At 45.4% G+C, this 19,577-nt stretch overlaps 1 protein-coding gene across 3 annotated transcripts in view; it reads right to left on the bottom strand.

Annotated features, from left to right (window-relative positions):
• The window catches only part of dip2bb (disco-interacting protein 2 homolog Bb), a 257,746-nt gene that overhangs the window by 167,108 nt on the left and 71,061 nt on the right, over nucleotides 1–19,577 (bottom strand). The window contains exon 1 of one of the 3 annotated variants that reach the window (XM_039746744.1): nucleotides 16,703–16,913. The exons of the other annotated variants lie outside the window; for them this stretch is intronic. Within the exon in view, the coding sequence (XP_039602678.1) occupies nucleotides 16,703–16,715 (13 nt within the window). The 5' untranslated portion in view covers nucleotides 16,716–16,913. Of the gene's footprint in view, nucleotides 1–16,702; nucleotides 16,914–19,577 lie in introns of those variants that run through there. 3 annotated transcript variants of the gene reach the window in all.

Here is a 19,577-nt window from a genome sequence, read left to right as displayed (position 1 = left end):
AAGCGGATCAGGATAAAGAATAAGAAAATCAGTCTGATAAACTTTCACTACCGGTCAAACATTTTAGAACATCTCCATTTTTCTTCAAATTTAATTAGCTAAAATGCAAAGAACAACCTAAAATGGTGACAAGGTAAGCAGTAAACCGCCATAGGTTTATATTTAACTAGCCATGTGCGCCCAACTACGTTGCGCGTGTTAAAGTTGTCTGTGAAGGGCTCCTTGTTTAAACGCGATTGCCAGTCGTGAACTGGGCCCTTCGTTGCACAGCATTATGATTTTTTATAAAGGTAACAAAATTACAAAAGAAAACCCTTGGACATTGATTCGATAGGAACGGCGTACTCGGAATCACTGTCTGAATAGTAATTATGTGGTGGTGAAGGAGCATTTCTGCTTCTGTCCATTCACAGTCCGTCTCGTTTTCACGACGCTATCGTTTCCTCTCACGGTCTCTTGTCAACCTTTTTCCAGTCACGTAGGTTGCTTTGTGGCAATCCAAAGAGTAAGGCAATATACACGGAGCAATGGTTATAAAAGGGGGACACATAGGTATCCAGGCTCTTTAAAGCATAAATAGAGATCACTTCACTGACATGTGAGCAAGCCACGGTACAACAGTGAGACGCGCAGCACTCGCTGGTTACAACATAACAATAATAATTTCCGGAACGTGCCGTTACGTTGTCATTCATTTTTCCCACTGTCTTTCTTTCATTCATATGTTACGTAGGCACGTACCTTTTATCTTCGGCAATCTCATTCTCTAACCAGGCCTCAGGAGCTAACCAGCGTAACACTGTCCACCACCCCTTTCGTTATTCCGGCACATTGTTGACATTCGTGAGTAACAACAACGTACTAAACTGGAAGGTGGTCTACGCGTGCGTGGAATTCGTGGACAAACAAAGATCAAGATCTAAATGAAGATCTCTTTAGTTAATTTAAAGCACAACAATTTGTTTAGTTTGAATGTCTGTTTTGAGGTGTGACTGGAGTACTACAGTCTTCAGTAGTATAAGCCTGGAGGAGATTCTTAATGCAATGCCTATGTTTTAGCTGTCTCTCTACTGCCATCTAGTGCTTCTTCTAATTCATTCGCGGACAAACAAAGATCAAGATCTAAATGAAAATTATATATAAAGTTTAGGTTTGCAAAAACTGAAAGAATAGCTAATTTTAGAAGGTTACAAATGGGCATCAGCAGGGAGTGACTAATAGGTTACAACCTACAGATGTTCTGCAGCAATTCAAGTAAATGAAGCCAACAATTTGCACAGGTGTCCCAACTTCTGTTGATTACTTAAAACCCCTGTGTGTGTGTGTTTCTTAACCGTCAGATACTTGGGGGTTAACGCACCCCTGGACGCCAAATACTTTTTTGCCGTACTTTTTAAGTACAGTAATCCCTCCTCGATCGCGGGGGTTGCGTTCCAGAACCCCCCGCGATAGACGAAAATCCGAAGTAGAAACCATATGCTTGTGTGGTTATTTTTATATATTTTAAGCCCTTATAAACTCTCCCACACTGTTAACATTATTAGAGCCCTCTAGACATGAAATAACACCATTTAGTCAAAAGTTTAAACTGTCCTCCATGACAAGACAGAGATGACAGTTCTTTCTCACAATTAAAAGAATGCAAATAGATCTTCTTCTCTTCAGGAGCAGAGAATTTCAGAGGGAGAGAGCGCTGCAAAGAAAAGCAAACAATCAAAAAATCAATACGTGTGCTTTTAAGTTTGCCGCAGCATTTTTTAGAGGAGCGTCAGTATCTTCTAAGCAAACAGCCTCTGTGCAAACGGCTCCTCTGCTCACATCTCCTCCGTCAGGCGCAGAGAACGTCAGAGAGAGAGAGCGAGATTAAAGCAACAATCAATGCCGAGCACCGCAATAAAGCGGCATTTTTTTAGTGGAGCGTCAGTATCTTTTAAGCAAACAGCCCCTCTATCAGGCGCAGAGAATGTCAGAGAGGGTGAGAGAGAGGCAGAGACAAGCAAACAATCAAGCTCCGCGCGGGATGCATATCTTATAGCATTGAGGAGTTTTAGTTAATATGTAATACATGCTCTGATTGGGTAGCTTCTAAGCCATCCGCCAATAGCGTCCCTTGTATGAAATCAACAGGGCAAACAAACTGAGGAAGCGTGTAGCATAAATTAAAAGACCCACTGTCTGCAGAAATCCGCGAACCAGCGAAAAATCTGTGATATATATTTAGATGTGCTTACATTTAAAATCCGCGATAGAGTGAAACCGCGAAAGTCAAAGCGCGATATAGCGAGGGATTACTGTAAATGTAACAATTCACAAAGAATAAGTGAAATTTTAACGGAACACATTTTTTTCATGCAATTACTGCAACACTGATCATTTTACACACTGCTAATGAACTGCAAAAACTATAAATAAATAAAAAAAAAAAAACTACAGGAACAATATGTACAAGGTGCAACTGACGCCATTGAAGAAATTCAGTAAATCACCAAGCCAACTAACTGCGCCTGAACTGACTGCACCGGAGCACACGGAGGCCAACGCTGAAACTAGCGGGCCAGTCTAGTGCAGCGGCTGAATCCCAAGGTCAGTGATGCTGCAGTGCTCAAGAGGGCGGCAGTGGTCATGAGCTGGCTGCTCAACAAATGTACGGCACAGACTGATCAGCTCCGGCGTGCTGGAAAATTGCACTGGGAAGCGACTAAAGCTGGTTGTGGCATTCAATGGATGTACGTCGCCAAAAATGCTCGGCTCCGGCCTGCTGGAAAATTGCACTGGGAACCAACTTTAGCCAGTTGTGGAGTTCAATGAATGTATGTCGCCGAATATACTCGGCTCCAGCGTGCTGGCAAATTGCATTGGGATCCGTCTATAGCCGGTTCCGGCAGTTTAAGGGTTAAAGAAGAGTTGGAACAGATTGTGTTAGTACAACCTCTGAAGTACCACTTGGACAATATTCCAGTGACAATAGCAAGAAAACGGCAATTAACAAATGAAATGAGGCCAAGCCTTATTACGCTTGGAAACGCAGGCCCTTCATTTAGAGAAATTGCAAAGAGAATGAAAATGTCATTGAGCACAGAGGCGTCCTACACAATCCAAAGGCAACTGGAAACTGGAAGAAACTCTGATGGGCAGAGAGCTGGCAGAGCCAAAGTCACAAACCAATCAGATGACATGTTTCTGAGGGGTCACCAGCTTGCACGAGTGGCGCCTCACGGCACAACAGCTTCAAGAACAGCTGAACAGTGCAGGTTGACAAAGGCAAGACTCAGTTTCAACTGTGAAGAGGTGACTTTGTGCTGCAGGTCTGACAGGGCGAGTGGCAGTAAGAAAGCCATTCCTTAAAGGACAAAACAGGGCCTTAAAATACGAGCTGTAGACCGGAAGAAAGTCTTATGGGTGGATGAATTCAAATGTGAACTCTTCGGCTCATCACGCAGGGTGTTTGTACGCCGTTGAGTTGGTGACAGGATGGTTCAGCAGTGTGTGACACCAACTGTCAAAAGATGGAGGAGGAAGTGTGAAGATCTGGGCTTCTTTAGCTGGAGGCAGAGTTGGTGACTGGCATTCTGAATCAAAAGGGTTACCACAGTTTGGTTGTTTTTGATGGATCAAAAAATTTGAATTACTTAATGATCCTTGACTTTTTTTTTTTTGCTATTGATCATTTGTTCTATGCCTTGATTTCATAGATAGATAGATAGATAGATAGATACTTTATTAATCCCAAGGGGAAATTCACATAATCCAGCAGCAGTATACTGATACAAAGAAACAATATTAAATTAAATAGTAATAAAAATGAAAAAAAATTAAAATAAAATTAATGTTCGCATTTACTCCCCCGGGTGGAATTGAAGAGTCAAACATTAAGACATTAAAATGTGTGCATTGCCATTAAAACTGAAAAAACTTGTGAGCGATAATGTATATACTTTTAGATGTTTCATCAGAAACTCGGCTCAATAAATATAGAAGGGTATTTCATCAGAGATTTTTATTTTGGTAAACATAACCAGGATATTTGTTCACAGTATGGTTTATAGAATCACTGTAATCAAATGGTAGGCATGCAATGCAACAGCAACGTGTGACCAGTTTCATGCACCGTTACCAGAAGAGTGGGTGTCTCACTCTGAATGAAGTCAGCTTCCCGAAAGGCATGGGTGACGTTAGCATCACAGCTTATCACAAGCATGAATTCATCAGAAGCATCGACATGATGTGCAGCCTGCCTTCACGTGCCGAGTGTAGACATCTCACATTCCACAAAGAACTAATGCCCTGCACTCAACGCTCGACATACCTGCAGTAAGGATGAGGCCAACTTTAGTTCTGAAAGGCATCAATACAGCTGCTGTCATGGCGGTGCAGTGGTCATTAACATGTGGGGTCTGTGAGGGTTTCTCTTTAGCTACTCTCGTTTCATGCCCAAGTCTTGTAAAACTTGTGTTAGGTTAACAGGCGCCCCTAAACTGGACCCTGTGTGAGGAAGTGTAGGTGTTCCCTGCAATGCATGGGTATGCCATAGAGCCAAGCACTGCCGGGATAGGCTCTGGCTGCCCACCCACAACTTCTAAAGTTCACAAAAGAAAAGCCCAAGTTATTTTCTCGGTAGTAATGGTACACAACTTTCCATGTTCTTATATGAAGCATTTTTTAAAATGACCCTGGCCTGGTGCCTGGTCTTGCAGTTTATAAAAATGGGGTCTACCGAGCATCAAACCAAATGTAAAAAAACAAAATCCTTAAATCGGAAGTACTTGTATCTTTTACAGCTCTGTGGTGTGCTGGGCCGGTAACGTCACTTCAAGAGAAGCCCACCCGAATTAACGAGCGGATTATTAAAGGCTGGCTCAGTTATGGGACGCCTTCAGGACCTGCCGCAGGTGGTAGACGAGCACAGAATAAGAGAAAACGGACGACCATTATGAACAATGCTGCACGTCCCCATCTGTGACAATATTAACACTGAGGACTTTTACCTAACATTTTATTAATCTGAAGCAAATCCACAAGCTACTGGGGGGCTCCTTTATACCTACTGAAATTCAATTTTATAAATTTGATCATTTTTGTATGCGTCTGAAGGCTGTTATTGTTGTTTGCTATAATATTTCTATACTTGTTGAGCTTCTGTAAAAAGCTACATTTTCCTCTTGGAACAAGTTTTATCTATTCATCTATTTGTTTATACAGTTTACACATTGTCACACACACACAGGGGAGACAGCAGCAGGGTCTAGTTATTGTTGAAACACCGCATGGGACTGACTATGCGCACAAATACCAGGAACACTTGAGAACTTCACTTCCTGTTTCAGCATGATCCCGCCCCTGGGATGACGTCACTTCCCCTTGACGACCCCGCCTCTTCCTCCATTTCCACTGTATAAACCAGACGATCCTCCTGGTCTGGAGTCTGTTATAGGACTCTTGTATCTAATCACAAGATATTTTGCCTTACAGCAATCCTGACAATATACAGGACAGATCCCCCCCAAAACCTTTATTTTGTTCCCTTTGTTTTCTTACAACATATACATACATAGCGCATACACACACACACACAATTTTATATACATATACCACATATTTACTAACTGACTGACAGAGTGCTTTTTAAAGTGAAAATTTTTAAATTTGGCCTTGTATCGATGTACCTCAGTCAGGGGGAACTTTCGAGGATCCGCATGATCTACGGGTGTACCCCCTTGAAGACAGAGCAGCTATTTATCGGTCGGCCGCCCCCCCATGCAACACACCCACATACAGTGGGCCAAAAGGAAGGGCATCTCAGATCCCCAAATCCCACACACAAACAAACGAGTGGATTTTAAACAAACACTTTACACGGGCCTTCTTCAACAATAATCCACCTTATGTGTTCCTTCTCCTCTACTCCTTCCCAGGTGAGCGTTGTCCTTCTCCTCTCCAGACTCCAACTCACCTGGCTGGGGTGCAGGTCAGCTTTCTTTACACGTTGGACCCGGGAGTAATTCCAGAGCCACAACACTGCACCCCGGAAGCACTTCTGAAAATGTGGGACCCTCCTCCCTGCTGCTTCCCCTGGTGGCACCCAAGGAACCCAGCAGGGCCAACCATCACTTGCAACTCAGAAGAAAGCCCTGCAGGGGGTCTGCATACAGGGGGAATAAATGGCCCTCCCTGGAAAGCAGTCTCCCTCCCCCAACTTCTGTCCATCCATTAGGTCACACCAAGCCGGAAAGGGAACACCATACCTGCTAGGAAGTCCATCTACAGGCGATCGTTGTCCGTCATGAGGACCTCCCGGTCAGGTACCTGATCATTCGTCCCAGCCGGGATGCAAGACCACCCTATGCCTTCCTACACAATAAATTATTAACACTCTTTGTGAGTATGTTAGGCTGGTATTATTTATTACATTCATTTGAGGGGATATGTAATAAAGAATTTCACGGGGGTGAGGACTTATGACAATAAACACAAACTGAAAGTGCAGCCACACAGTGAAAATAGAGGGAGACGTGCCAGCAGTGTGCTGCCATGCTCATTATGCAGTGCTATGAGAAGCGTTGGCGTTATGGCGGCTGCTGCCACTCAGGGCAGGAATACTTGACAGAGGAGCATATGCAGTGCCAGCAACCACACTTACTAAGAGAGCAGGCGCCGAGGAAAGAGAAGTTGGTGGTCAAGGTCATCGGATGCCAAGAGACCTTCCTGGCATTTTGCGAGCGGCAGAGAGAACAGTAAGCGTGTGCCTCAGCAGGCTCTTCTGAAAAAACAGGACATCTTTTGAAACCAAAGCAAAACATGAGCTGAAGGTCACAGAACACCCAACTAACCCCGACTGTAACCCTTAACCCAAACCTCAACGTGCTCCTAAACGAGTCCGTTTCTAACCATGTCCTTACTGAACTGAAACTTATTTATAGTTTAGCTTGTACTGTTTATACCTAAACTTTGGTGGTTGGCAGCAGGTGCTGTTGTAGGTCAACACCAAAAGAGATGTAAGCCAACAAAAATAAAATGACCGCAGTAATGACTCATAAAAGCATAAAATGGATGGAAATGTCCTCAGATGCATGTTTAGTTATGTGACGGTGCGGATTGGCTCCACACTCCCTGTGCCCCTCAAACCCGCCACCAGTCGATAACGTAACCAAAGATGAGCCGGGCAAATGAAGACACATCCAAACAAGCAATCAATAAAGAAAGTCCATGAAAAAGCTTCAAACTCTTAGGCTCCATACCCCACTTGCTGTTTTTCTCCTTCCGTTTTACTTCCTCACCACTTTGGCTCATCCCACCGCTGCCACCAAATGTGACAGTGCAGGTCGGCTCCACACTCCCCGTTCCCTTTTGGGGAGACTCTACTGATGGTTGCCGGGTCAAAAGGGAGTAGGGAGAATGGAGCCGACTCGCACCGTCACAAGATACAAGTCGATGATATAGACGTGGCGACTTCATTTAGATAGACAGAGGGAGAAGGGCAGAGACAGGACTTTACTTGTCCTTTAGCTTTTGACATATACTGTATATATACATATATATTGGCTAACTAAAAAGATTACAATATGCAAGCTTTCGAGGCAACTCAGGCACCTTCTTCAATCAAGATGTAATCAAGGAGCCTGAGTTGCCTTGAAAGCTTGCATATTGTAATCTTTTTAGTTAGCCAATAAACTGTGTCATTTTGCTTGACTTTTCACTACATTCATAATGGCTAACACGGTACAACACCCTAGTACTACTATATATAAAAAATAAATATATATGAGTACATTAGAGGGTCAGCTCAGGTTGGACGGCTGGGAGACAAAGTCAGACAGGCAAGATTGGGTTGGTTTGGACCTGTGCAGAGGGGAGATGCAGGGCAGAGTGAAAGAAGGGTGGTAAGGATAGAGCTGCCAGGTAAGGAGAACAGAGGAAGGCCTAAGAGAAGGTTTATGGATGTGGTGAGAGAAGACACGATGCAGGTGATTGGGGTGACAGAGCAAGATGAGGAGGACAGGAAAAGATGGAAGATGATGACCTGCTGTGGCAACCCCTAACAGCAGCAGCTGAAATATTATAGATTATAGATATATAGATTATATATATATATATATATATATATTATTTAATACAATTGACTAAGGTGAAAGGTCAGCATTACATGTCAACTCAGAAAATATAGGTAGCTTCATTTTCTTTGAATTCTCTGACTCATATTTCCGAATTTCAACACCATTCACGTGGAATTTTCCCCGACTCAGAAGCTCGTGTTTACAGTCTGTCCATTAGCACTAGAAACTGTATGAAATGAAACTATACCCAAAGACGACAAAAAAAACTAATTTTTTTCACCCAAAATTGGAGCACAAACCAGAAATCGAAATAAAAAAAATGTTTTCATAAGCAGGATGACAATAAGATGGAATATACATATGTTTTTAGCTCATCCAAATCACAAATAGCGAATGTTCTGTCGCTCCACGATCTAAGGTGAAATCCCAGCGATGTTCTCAGATGCCCGAATGCTGGTGACAAGAGTCCTAGCAACAGAGCTGAAGAAAATGAACAAACAAGATGGTAGCGCAGTAGCGGTAAATGAAATAAACATTTAAAAAAAAACAAAATGGAGCTTAATTCCATAAAAGTAACAATGACGTGTTACATTAGAAATAAAATTCCACATGCAGATTTGACGACAACAGTTATCTCTGGAGGAATTCATTCAAATCAATTCAAAATCACAAGAATAATGTAACCCCACAATGCCGCAACTCATCTTATTTTATGTGTTTACTTAATTAATAATCAGAGGGGTTGTGATGAAGCAGAATACAAATCCAACACACACATCCATTCATTCACTTAACTCACTTAGGCACTGGGGGGGCCAATGCAGGGCTACATCACCAAAAAAAAGGGAGGGTCTACTAGCCACCCTCAAAACATCCCCTTAAGTCCCCCGCCCGCAGACGAGCACCCGAAGCACGTGACATTTTGGCGAGACTCATTGTGAATGACACTAAACACAAGTTGCTACAGCATGATACATTTCCACAATGACTGTAGTGCTTTGTCTTCCAGATCACAGATGATGACTTTGGGACGGTGCAGGGGGGGGGTCTTAAAAGTGAAGAAAAGCAAAAGCACAAACACACAAAGCATTGGTGTTCCATGGAGTCTGACTCACAACGTTCAACAGCAGCTTGTCTATTCGTCTTGGCAGCTGTAAATGAGCTCCTCTGTTGTGGCGCTCGACCCCGCAGGGCACAACCACCACCACACCCTGCTCTCCCATCAGTGAGTCAACGTTCACACAGCTCTGCGCGCCACCGACAGTGAGCTCACCTGCTCCAGCGACGGCCGGCCAGAACCTACAGGCAATCCCTATGAGCAAGGTGTGGTGGCACAGCCGTGCAGGAGACACCAATCAGTCACAAGTCTGTGGGCGACCTGCAGTGACCCAGAGTCAAGAAAACCGGATGGTAACACCAAAGCCAGAGTCTGAGAGCGATTAGTCATTAGCCAAGATAGGACCGGTGCAGCAGACAGCAAAGATCCAAAAAAGCGAGGCACTGACAGATTTAAGGGATAAGAGCACAGCGCAGCAAAAATGAGAGACAAAGAACAGGCTGCCCGCTTTTCAATGAACTGACCAGCTGGCAAAAAGCTGTGTGAGCAGACTGGCTGTCAAACATTAAAAAAAAAAAAAAACTGAACATCGAGAATAATCTTAAATACTGCGACCCAACAAAGGTCCTCTCCTCCTGCCTCCAATTCAGTTATCTGCTAAAACAGGAACCTCCACCTACAGTGGTTAACTGAAAGGAAAAATAAGGGACCCTTTAAAAGGTCTCTGATACAAATAACCCTTGCAAAAGTCCAGCCTGCAATTTCAGTGAGCCTTTTTAACGGGGTCTAGTCTTCAATGACCCCACCATACAGAGGCTGCGCGCGCCTATGATGACCTCTCATACACAAGTACCCCCATCTAAACATATGGCCTTCTGAAGCAAGCACCCTTTTCAAATGGCTCACCAGAAGGGACCTTATGGTTCAAGTTAATAAACTGTCTAAACAGTGCCTGAAGGCCCTCAAAGGGGTCTTGCCCTGTGGTTCTAGGTAACTTTTAACTGCCCTATTAGTGATCCTAGTGACCCCATTATACAAGCAATTCTTCCAAAGGTCTGGCCCACAGTGACAAGGAAAGAAACAACCTGCCAGAAGGGCTTCGGCCCACGGGGTTTCCGAGAAGCCCTGCAGACTGAAGCCCTCTGGATGGCCATTTCTTTCCTTGTCACTGTGGGCCAGAGCTTTGGAAGAATTGCTTGTATAATGGGGTCACTAGGGTCACAAATAGGGCAGTTAAAAATGACCTAGAACCGCCCCATCTAGGGCCTCCAGGCACCGTTTAGACAGTTTATTAAGTTGAACCATAAGGTTACTTCTGGTGGGCCCTTTGAAATGGTGCTTGCTTCTGAAGGCCAGATGTTTAGATGGAGTACTTGTGTATGAGAGGTCATCACAGGCCCAGCCTCTGTATGGTGGGGTCATTGAAGACCAGACCCCATTAAAAAGGCTCACTGAAATTGCAGGCTGGCCTTTTGCTTTGGCCCACAGGGTTTCCAGGAATCCCCCACAGAGGGCTTTGGCCGCTGCCCTGATGCTGCCTTTCCATCATTACAATGTCCAGGTGAGACTTCTTTTTGACCAGGTTCATCACCGGCTGCACCAGTATCTTCGCAGGGAAGTAAATGCAGAAGACGAATCTTTAGCGCAATGCCGCAATCCTAGTTTTAAATGCATAGTTTGGTGCACTGTAGCTGCTAGCAATGGCTTCCGTGCAATTTCCTCCAACCCCACTAGCAGATCTTCGAATTGCTCAAAGATGTGTCTGATTCTAAGGCGTCCTTAATCTTGACATCAGTTATTCAAGACAACACGCCTCTAAAGTATCAAAATCTTTCACCTTTACTTCAGCTGAACCCCCCAGACTCTCCCAATCTGTCTACAGTAATGCCTCACTATATCGTGCTTCCGACTTTCGCGGCTTCACTCTATCGCGGATTTTATATGTAAGCATATCTAAATATATATCACAGATTTTTCACTGGTTCGCGGATTTCTGCGGACAATGGGACTTTTTATTTCTGGTACATGCTTCCTCAGTTGGTTTGCCCTGTTGATTTCAAACAAGGGACGCTACTGGCGGATAGCTGAGAAGCTACCCAATCAGAGAACGCGGTTAAGTTCCTGGGTGCTGATTGGCTCAGCGATAAGGAACAAGAGGACCCAGCAGAGGAAGAAGACGCCGGCCTAACTCTCGAGCGTCTCGCAACCATTCTACGAATGGCAAAAGATCTCCAGACAGGAGTTGAAGAATGGGACCCGCAAATGATTCGTTCTTTGCAATTTAGAAATGCTCTTGACGACGCCACGGAAATGTAAAAAAAGCAGCGCCAGCAACTGCCCATCACGATGTTCCTTACCCGCAAAACACCGCCTAGTACGCCTTCAGTGGAAGAAGAAACTCCAGACGACGGCGGTGCTACACAGTCGCCTGAAGAGGTTCCTTTAGAAGAGCTGTAATGCGCTCCTTTATTGTGCAGTAACATTTATCTGATTATCGGACAAGTCATCATGTCATTGTTGCCGAGTACCCTTAACTAATTTTCTATGTACTTAGTACAGGTACGTACATTTAGTTTAACTGTACACACATTTTATACAATTTTTCTTGCACTGTACGTATTTATTGCTGGTGGCCTGTCTATCGTAATGGCTGTAACGTGATATCGGAGACGCTCGATATCTTTAAAACAACATTTAACTTTTATTTATATATACACGTTGTAGATTTTTCATTTATTTTTATATTACCTAATGAATTGCAATGTGTTTAAAGCTGTATTACCTATTAAATAAAACTCCTCAATGATATACGATACGTATGTTTGTGCGTAGTATATAAACAGTGTGTTTACATACATAATTTCAACGAATCTTCCCTAATATCCAAGAGAATATAAAGGGTTTATGCTGTATAACAACTGTGTGGGAAATGTTTATTAGAGTGTGGGAGAGTTTATAAGGGCTTAAAATATATAAAAAATAAACCATAGGGTTTTCACTTCGCAGATTTTCACCTTTTGCAGGGGGTTCTGGAACGCAACCGCCCGCGATCGAGGAGGGATCACTGTACTGACTTCATAGGAAGAGTCACCAGAGACCTGAATGGTAAGTAAACCTGTCGTCGAGGTCGGCACTCTCTCCGCAGACAGACACACTGCTGATGTCTGTGAACAAGAGGCCTGGATCTCTAACAGCAACTTTCATTAAATGATTTACTAACATCAATAACACTCATGAACGCAGTGCTTCTCTACAAGCATGTGCCCCAAATCTCAGACTGACCTCTGACCACCACCGCCCAATCATTTTCTAGCCTCAGTCCCCCTCAATCTTAACCCTTGCCCAGCACCCAGCTGCCTGCTCCCTTACCCTGTGTTGGCCTTGCACTTTCTACTCCCAGCTGCAGCCTCATTCCTAACAGTAGAACAATCTGGATGAGAACAGGCCATTTGACCTACTAAAGCTCGCCAGTCCAATCCACTTAATTCTACAAAAAAAAAAAAACAAAACATCAAATTACGTTTTGAAAGTCCCTAAAGTCTGTCTACCAGGTATACCATTTCCTCTTGGTCTCGAATTGACCCTTCCCAATCACCTTGTAGCACAAGACCTCCCAATTCTGGCCTTTACTGGCCTCCTAGTGCCCACTCTCCTCATCCACTTGTTCACATTGAACATTAGAACGTTAGAATAATCTGGAAAATCCTTCACCTTTCCTTTCATCGCATTCACAAAATCTTTTCATCAGTGCCAGTTTTAAATGAATAGGCAACAAAAGAAAAATCTGTGTTGGGTCGGCAAGTGGTTTAAGTGGCACAATTCTCTATCCTGCTTATGGAGCGACCAGAGCTGCTGTCCCATTCTCGGAATTTGGGATATCTAAGCTGCTGGGCACTACTTTTAGATCACCAAAGACGTTTCAGTTCGAGTTGTTGTACTCCATATGTACACTTAGAATATGAGAGGAAATTACAAAAATAGGCAACTGCAATAAAACTATTCTGCTTTTAGTGAGCAGAGTGCTTCTTAATGGGGCTGACAACATGACAACATGGTCAGCACACAACAGAAAAGTCAAAACTGGAAGGTGGTTGCGGTTAGCACAGCCTACAAAACCAAGACAAAATAAAACATTTCAAGTCAAAACCAAAAGAACACAAAAAGCAAAAGATTTTTAGCACAAATACATGAACGTGCTTATCCGTAAACTTATACTGTCGCAATAACCTGGCTCGATTTACTTCTCAGGTCGTGACCTCTGTAACCACACCCACCAAAGGCAAGGCATTTCGAGCAACAGAGAGATGAACCGGACGACACCCATGAAATACAAAATGCCAGCAGAAACAGTTGAAGATAAAGTTCCAAACTCTAAACAAGGCAAGAAATCTTAATTCTAATTAAAAAAAAAAATGGATTGTCATCCAGGACAAGAGTATCTGAGGATAGAAGCAAAAAACCGATCAGAATAATGCCTCCATAATAAGAATGGTACAAGATGAAAAATTATTAAAGGGGATTTTTGCAACCAGCAGGCCACATTCCTTAAAATAAACCCAACAGTGTCTGAAATGTAAAATCTTCATTGTCCAGTGTAATTTACAAAATCTGCATTGGTGAAACTGTGGTATTGTCACCTGCACTCAGTGGGGAACACTATACAAAATAAATAAATGAATAATGTGAAATAATTGGTGGGTGATTTGCCAAATTTGCCTTCTAAACAGTTATGCCCATGGCCAGTTCACTCACTGTAAGAGCAGATCAGGTTGGGGAGCATGAACTGGCGCACCCACCACATTATGAAACACCACCGGTTCCCAGCTGGCAACCCCCCCAGGCAGACACGTGGTCCAGTACCACACTCCAGTAATGACCCTCTATCTGCCGCAGCCAGGTGTTACGTGGGTGTCCTCTTGGCCTGGTCCAGACACTCTGGTCCCTCACAATGCAGGTCATTTGCCTCATTCGGAACTCCATGAGCAACACAAAGTCACACCAGCGGTACCCGAAGATTCTCTGACGAGACACACATGAAGGAGACCAGTCTTCATGTCGGGTCACTGGATAGCGTCCATGTTTCACAAACAGGGAGCACCAGGACTCTAAAGACTTGGACCTTCATCCTTTTGCAGATATCAGGAGCGCCACACACCCCTTTATGACCCTCCCATGCTCTCCCAATCCATCTACTGACTTCATAGGAAGAGTCACCAGAGACATGAATGTCACTGCTGAGGTAAGTAAACCTCTCGACCAAGGTTGGCACTCTCTCCACAGACAGACACACTACTGTGGTCTGTGAACAAGAGACTTGGATCTCTAACAGCAACTTTCATTAAATGATTTACTAACATCAATGACACTCATGTGCACAGTGCTTCTCCAAGCATGTGCCCCAAATCTTGGACTGACCACCCTCTCTCGACCACCACCTCCCAATCATTTTCTAGCCTCAGTCCCCCTCAATCTCGGCCCTTGCTCAGCACCCAGCTGCCTGCTCCCTTACCCTGTGTTGGCCTCACACTTTCTACTGCCAGCTGCAGCCTCATTCCTAACAGTAGAACAATCTGGATGAGAACAGGCCATTCGGCCTACTAAAGCTCGCCAGCCCAATCCACTTAATTCTTCAAAAAAAACATCAAATCACGTTTTGAAAGTCCCTAAAGTCTGTCTACCAGGTATACCATTCCCTCTTGGTCTCGAATTGACCCTTCCCAATCACCTTGTAGCACAAGACCTCCCAATTCTGGCCTTTCCCTGGCCTCCTAGTGCCCACTCACCTCACCCACTTGTTCACAACTGACTGCACCTTAACCCTTGCCAGCTTCTCACACTGTATTGGCTTCTGACCATCTGCTTCCACCTCCATCCTGATTTCTGACAATCTCCCCTCAACCCCTACCTGGCCACCAAGGGCCCGGTTCCCCACAACTACCTGTTCACCAAGGCCAGCTTCCATCTGCCAAATACTTCAAATAGCTTCTTGCAATCTGTTCCGACCCTCAGCCTAATTCCTTACCATGCTGCTTCTTAACTAACTTCTCCCAATGGTCTTCTAGCCCCACAGGCCCCCCTCCACTGATTTTGGCCTCTGCCTGGTCAGCAAAAACTCACTCACCTACCTGTCCTGTTTCCTACTGCTTATTCTTGAACTCCACCTGGTCCTCTGACAATCTGCCCCCCTCTGGAATGCCCTAATCTGATTTCTGGCCACATCCACTCAATCAAGCCTTTAGGTGACCCTTCTCAAACACATTATAACGGCAGACCCCCTGATTTCGGCCATTGTCTGGCCACCCCTACTAGTCCTTGAGGGAATGCTCCAGATTCTGTGTTGGCTATTTCTAACCATCTTCTTTCAACTCCTACCTGGCCACTTCCTGACCTCCTCCTAACTACCCTATAGTGCAAGAACCCCCTGGTTTTGGCCCTTACTTAGCTTGTTACTAGGTCTCCACCCCTATCTGATTCTTGTTGACCGCCCCTAACCCTCATCTTCTCTTGCTTCTGTTTTGGGTCCTGACAACATGACCTCTTAATGACTCATCATAATCAACTTCTAGCCTCAGACCCCCTGATTTTGGCAACTGCCTGGTCACCAAGTGTCTGCTGTGCATGCTCCCAAAAGTGCCAACTCTTGATCCCCAACTTTTCCCTGATGACTGCTCCTAAGTCTCATTGTACTAGCTGCTGACCATTTACTCCCAGTTCCAGCTCCCAGCTGGTCCCAGACCATCTCCTCTCAAATAATTACCTGGCCAGAATATCCCGAGTTTGGCCTCTATGTGACTGTTCTCCATCCTGACCCGTTCCTGATTGACCGTCACCTAACTGTTATCTTCTCCTGCATCCATGTTGGCCTTTAACAGTTTGCTCCCAGATCCAGCCTGGTTTCTAAGTACCTTAACCCCCTGCAGATCCTTCCCAATTATCTTCTAGCCACTGCCCACCCTGATTCTGACCTTTGCCTGGACTCTGTGCCCTGCCTGTTTCCGACCACCTGCTACCAGTTTCTGTCCACTCCCAACACTGGTCTGGTCTCCATCCACTCCCCCGTTCCACTCTGTGTCTTCAATGATTTGCAGGTCCATAAGACCGAATGCCAAAGTACTACCCCGTCTGGCAATTGTCGTGCCACCTGCCATTGCCCCTCAGATGAGCAAACCTCACACAGATATTACCACCAAAAGTCCCACTGGTAACCCAAACCATGTGCGCTAACTGCCACTATACAAAGTCCTTGCCAAAGATCAATTCAATCAGAATGATCCAATTGAACAATCTCTCAGCATTCTCTGCACTAACAAGTTCCACCATCAAAGAGCTTCCGGCAACATCTAACTCACTTCACACATCTCCACCAGAAGCCGACAGAGGTGTCTACCAGCACGTTTAAGCCACTTCCAGACGCTGCCCAACCGTGGTAGCCCTCAGTGACAGTCTCACCCTGCCTGCGGTCTGACTTCTATGCAGACATCACACCCACCAGCGATGCCATGGAAAATCTCCTTCAGAAATGGCAGCCCACGGGGCCCTGCGAGACGGCACAGCACCAACCCCACCACATAGGCACCGCTTCAGACAGACTCACCCGGCTGCTGCATTCTTCGCCAGCTCAAATTTTCGAGGATCCTCTGGAGGAATTTCCACTTTTGCTTTTCATCCCCGCTTCCTTTGTTCCAAATCAGGAACTAGGCAGCCTAGAAAGTCGGAGCCGGGCCTTGCTGGCCTCGCAGGACAGGAAATCAAACATCACCAGCCAAGTGCTGCTCGAGACGTTAACATGTGATGGGCTCTCCCGCTTTATAAATAAAAGGCTCACACCAAGCGTACAGCGAGAATGAACAGCACGTTATCTGGCTCGGCCAGAGTCACCATGGGCTGACTTCACTTCCGTTTGCTGCGCAAACCGGGGAGGAGAACCAGCGCTGCTTCATCACATCCTGTACGTACAACTTCCTCCTCGAGAGCCTCAGAGAAACAGCGTCACATGCAAATGAGACATCCTGAAAAAACACTGATAGTGCCTTCAAGGATGAGCGTTGGGGGGTGTAGGAAGCAGGCTAAGACCACCACTAAGCCAGTGGGACGAAGGGGACTCCACCAGCATTACTGATGGGGCCAAGCCAGTGGCTTGTTAGCCCTGGGTCTTGGGCCAAGATGGCGACATAAATGGCCCAGGTCAGAAAACAAGGGGTTAATGGAAGGTGCAGAATCAGAGAGGGTAGGGGACATTCGGGGGTATTGGTGGGGTACTGAAACTGGCAGCAGGCTGAATATGACATTCTAGGTAAAAATGCGCTTTGACATGCTGGAGACTTTAAGAAACAACCTGCTTTGAGGTGATCAAGGGGGACTGATAAGATTCCACCTACCACACCTCACCAACACCACCCCAAGTTCTTTAATGAGACCCTCTTATTGCTTCAACGCGAAGAGGCATCACCAGGGATTGACACCACCTCACCCACCATTTCTTCGACAAGATGGAAACTTCATGGGTGACTCTCGCCTTTATTAATTTGAGGTGACAGACTTCAAGGGGGACCTTTCAACCCCAAACCTCCCACTTTACTGCTTTGACGAGATTGACACTTTATGGGGAACCCTCCCCCTTTAATTGCTTTGAAGCAATCGAGACTTCACCGATGGTTGATGCCACCCAACCCCACCCCATTGCTTCAACAAGGCTGAGACTTGACGGGGTACACTCCCCCTTACTAATTTGACGTGATCAAGACTTCACAGGGGCCACTTTCACTTATTAATTTGATGTAACCAAGACATCAAGGGGGATCATCCTCCTATGTTGCTTTGACGCGATTCAGATTTGACAGGGGACCCTCAGCACACCCTTTATATCATCGAAAGACTTTAACAAGATATGGCGGGTGTTAATGGGGGGTTGTAATTATCCATTATTTGTTTCAGAACTGTTTTGGTACCAATACCAAGGTCTAAATATTTCAGTACCAATTCAACACTGGTATGGACTAAGCAGAACTCCCACCTGGAAACACAGACAGATAGAGTCCCAGCAGGCATTGTGTAAGGACCAACAGCCCTGGAAGATGGTGGTGACATGACCAAGTCACTTTGCAATGGGCAACATAAATAGCCAAGATTGAAGGACCTGCAGATGTTTTAAGAGTGCCAGTGAGAAAGCTGAAGACACCCAAGTGTCAGTATTATGGCCTCATTGCAAAAACCAAAACAGCAACACAAAGGCTCGATTGTGAGGGTATAAAGAAGTGTGGGAGTGGGGCATCACATTACAAGTATTAGAAGCCGAGGAGCCGCCAACATGAAGGTGTTGTATGGACTGAGCGAGATTAACACCTGGCAGCATAGGCAGATAGAGCCAAAGTCCCAGCAGGCATTGTGTGAGGACCAGACCAACGGCCCCAAGGCGGTGGTGATGGACATGGCAGTACATACAGTGCAGGCCAAAGACCCTGAGGTCCAGTGAGTAAGATGAAGATTCCAAAGAGTTTAATGACAGCATGCCAAACTCAGGGCAGAAACGAGACTGCAATACGAGGTGACATAGTCAGGTGCACATTGTGAGAGCATAGGGAGGATTTGGTGGTTATACTTAGAAAAGTACTGGGAGTTAGGGAAGTGGGCATGAGCAGCCAGCAACATGAAGGGGTATGGACTGAGCGAGATTCACTCCTAGCAGCATTGGCAGATAAGAGTCAAACGCCCAGCAGGCACTGTGCAGGGACCAGATCAAAGGTCCCGCAAGATGATGGTGATGTGACCAAGTCAGCCTTGTACCTGGCAGCACAAACAGTCCAGACTGAAGGTCCTACAGATGGTGTGAGGTGCTGCCAGTGACAGAGATGAAGATGGCAAAGAGGTTAAGTGGCAGCACGCACACCTGAGGACAGAACCCAAGTTGGCAACATGAAGGGTTCCTGGAGTGAAGACCATTATGAGGGTGTACAGAGGAGTCAGGGATTACAGTGAAAACGTTTCAGGAGCAGAATCTGGAAGAGGGGCTTCCAAAATGAATGTGTGTGTGGTGTCACGTTATTAGAATGTGAGCAGCTGAGAGCATCAAGGTAAGTGTCCTGAGCCAGGCTCCCACCTGGCAAAATGAATGGATAGAGGCAAAGTCCTACAAAGACCACCGATGATCCTAACACAGCCACCGCAAGATGCTGGTGATGTGACCAAGTCAGCCTTGCACTCCTCAGCAGAAAGGGTGTAGGCCAAAGGCCCTGCAGGTGGCTTCAGGAGTGCCAGTGATCAAGGTGAAGATGCCTAAAGGAAAAGTGGCAGCATGCAAAGCTCAGGTGGCAATGTGAAGAGCTGAAGTGAAGGGCCCATTGTAGAGGAGGAGTCGGGGATCAAACTGAGTAAATGTACTGGGACCATGAAGAGCCTACACTAGTGGTGTCTCGAACATATCGAACAGCCCAGACAATGACTGTGATGGGCACAAGCAGCCAACAGCATGA

This window comes from Polypterus senegalus, chromosome 3 (genome assembly GCF_016835505.1).
Source record: "Polypterus senegalus isolate Bchr_013 chromosome 3, ASM1683550v1, whole genome shotgun sequence".
NCBI classification, from domain to species: Eukaryota; Metazoa; Chordata; class Cladistia; order Polypteriformes; family Polypteridae; genus Polypterus; species Polypterus senegalus.
Note: the sequence above shows the minus strand (reverse complement) of the source record. Positions and strands in the feature narration are given on the sequence as shown.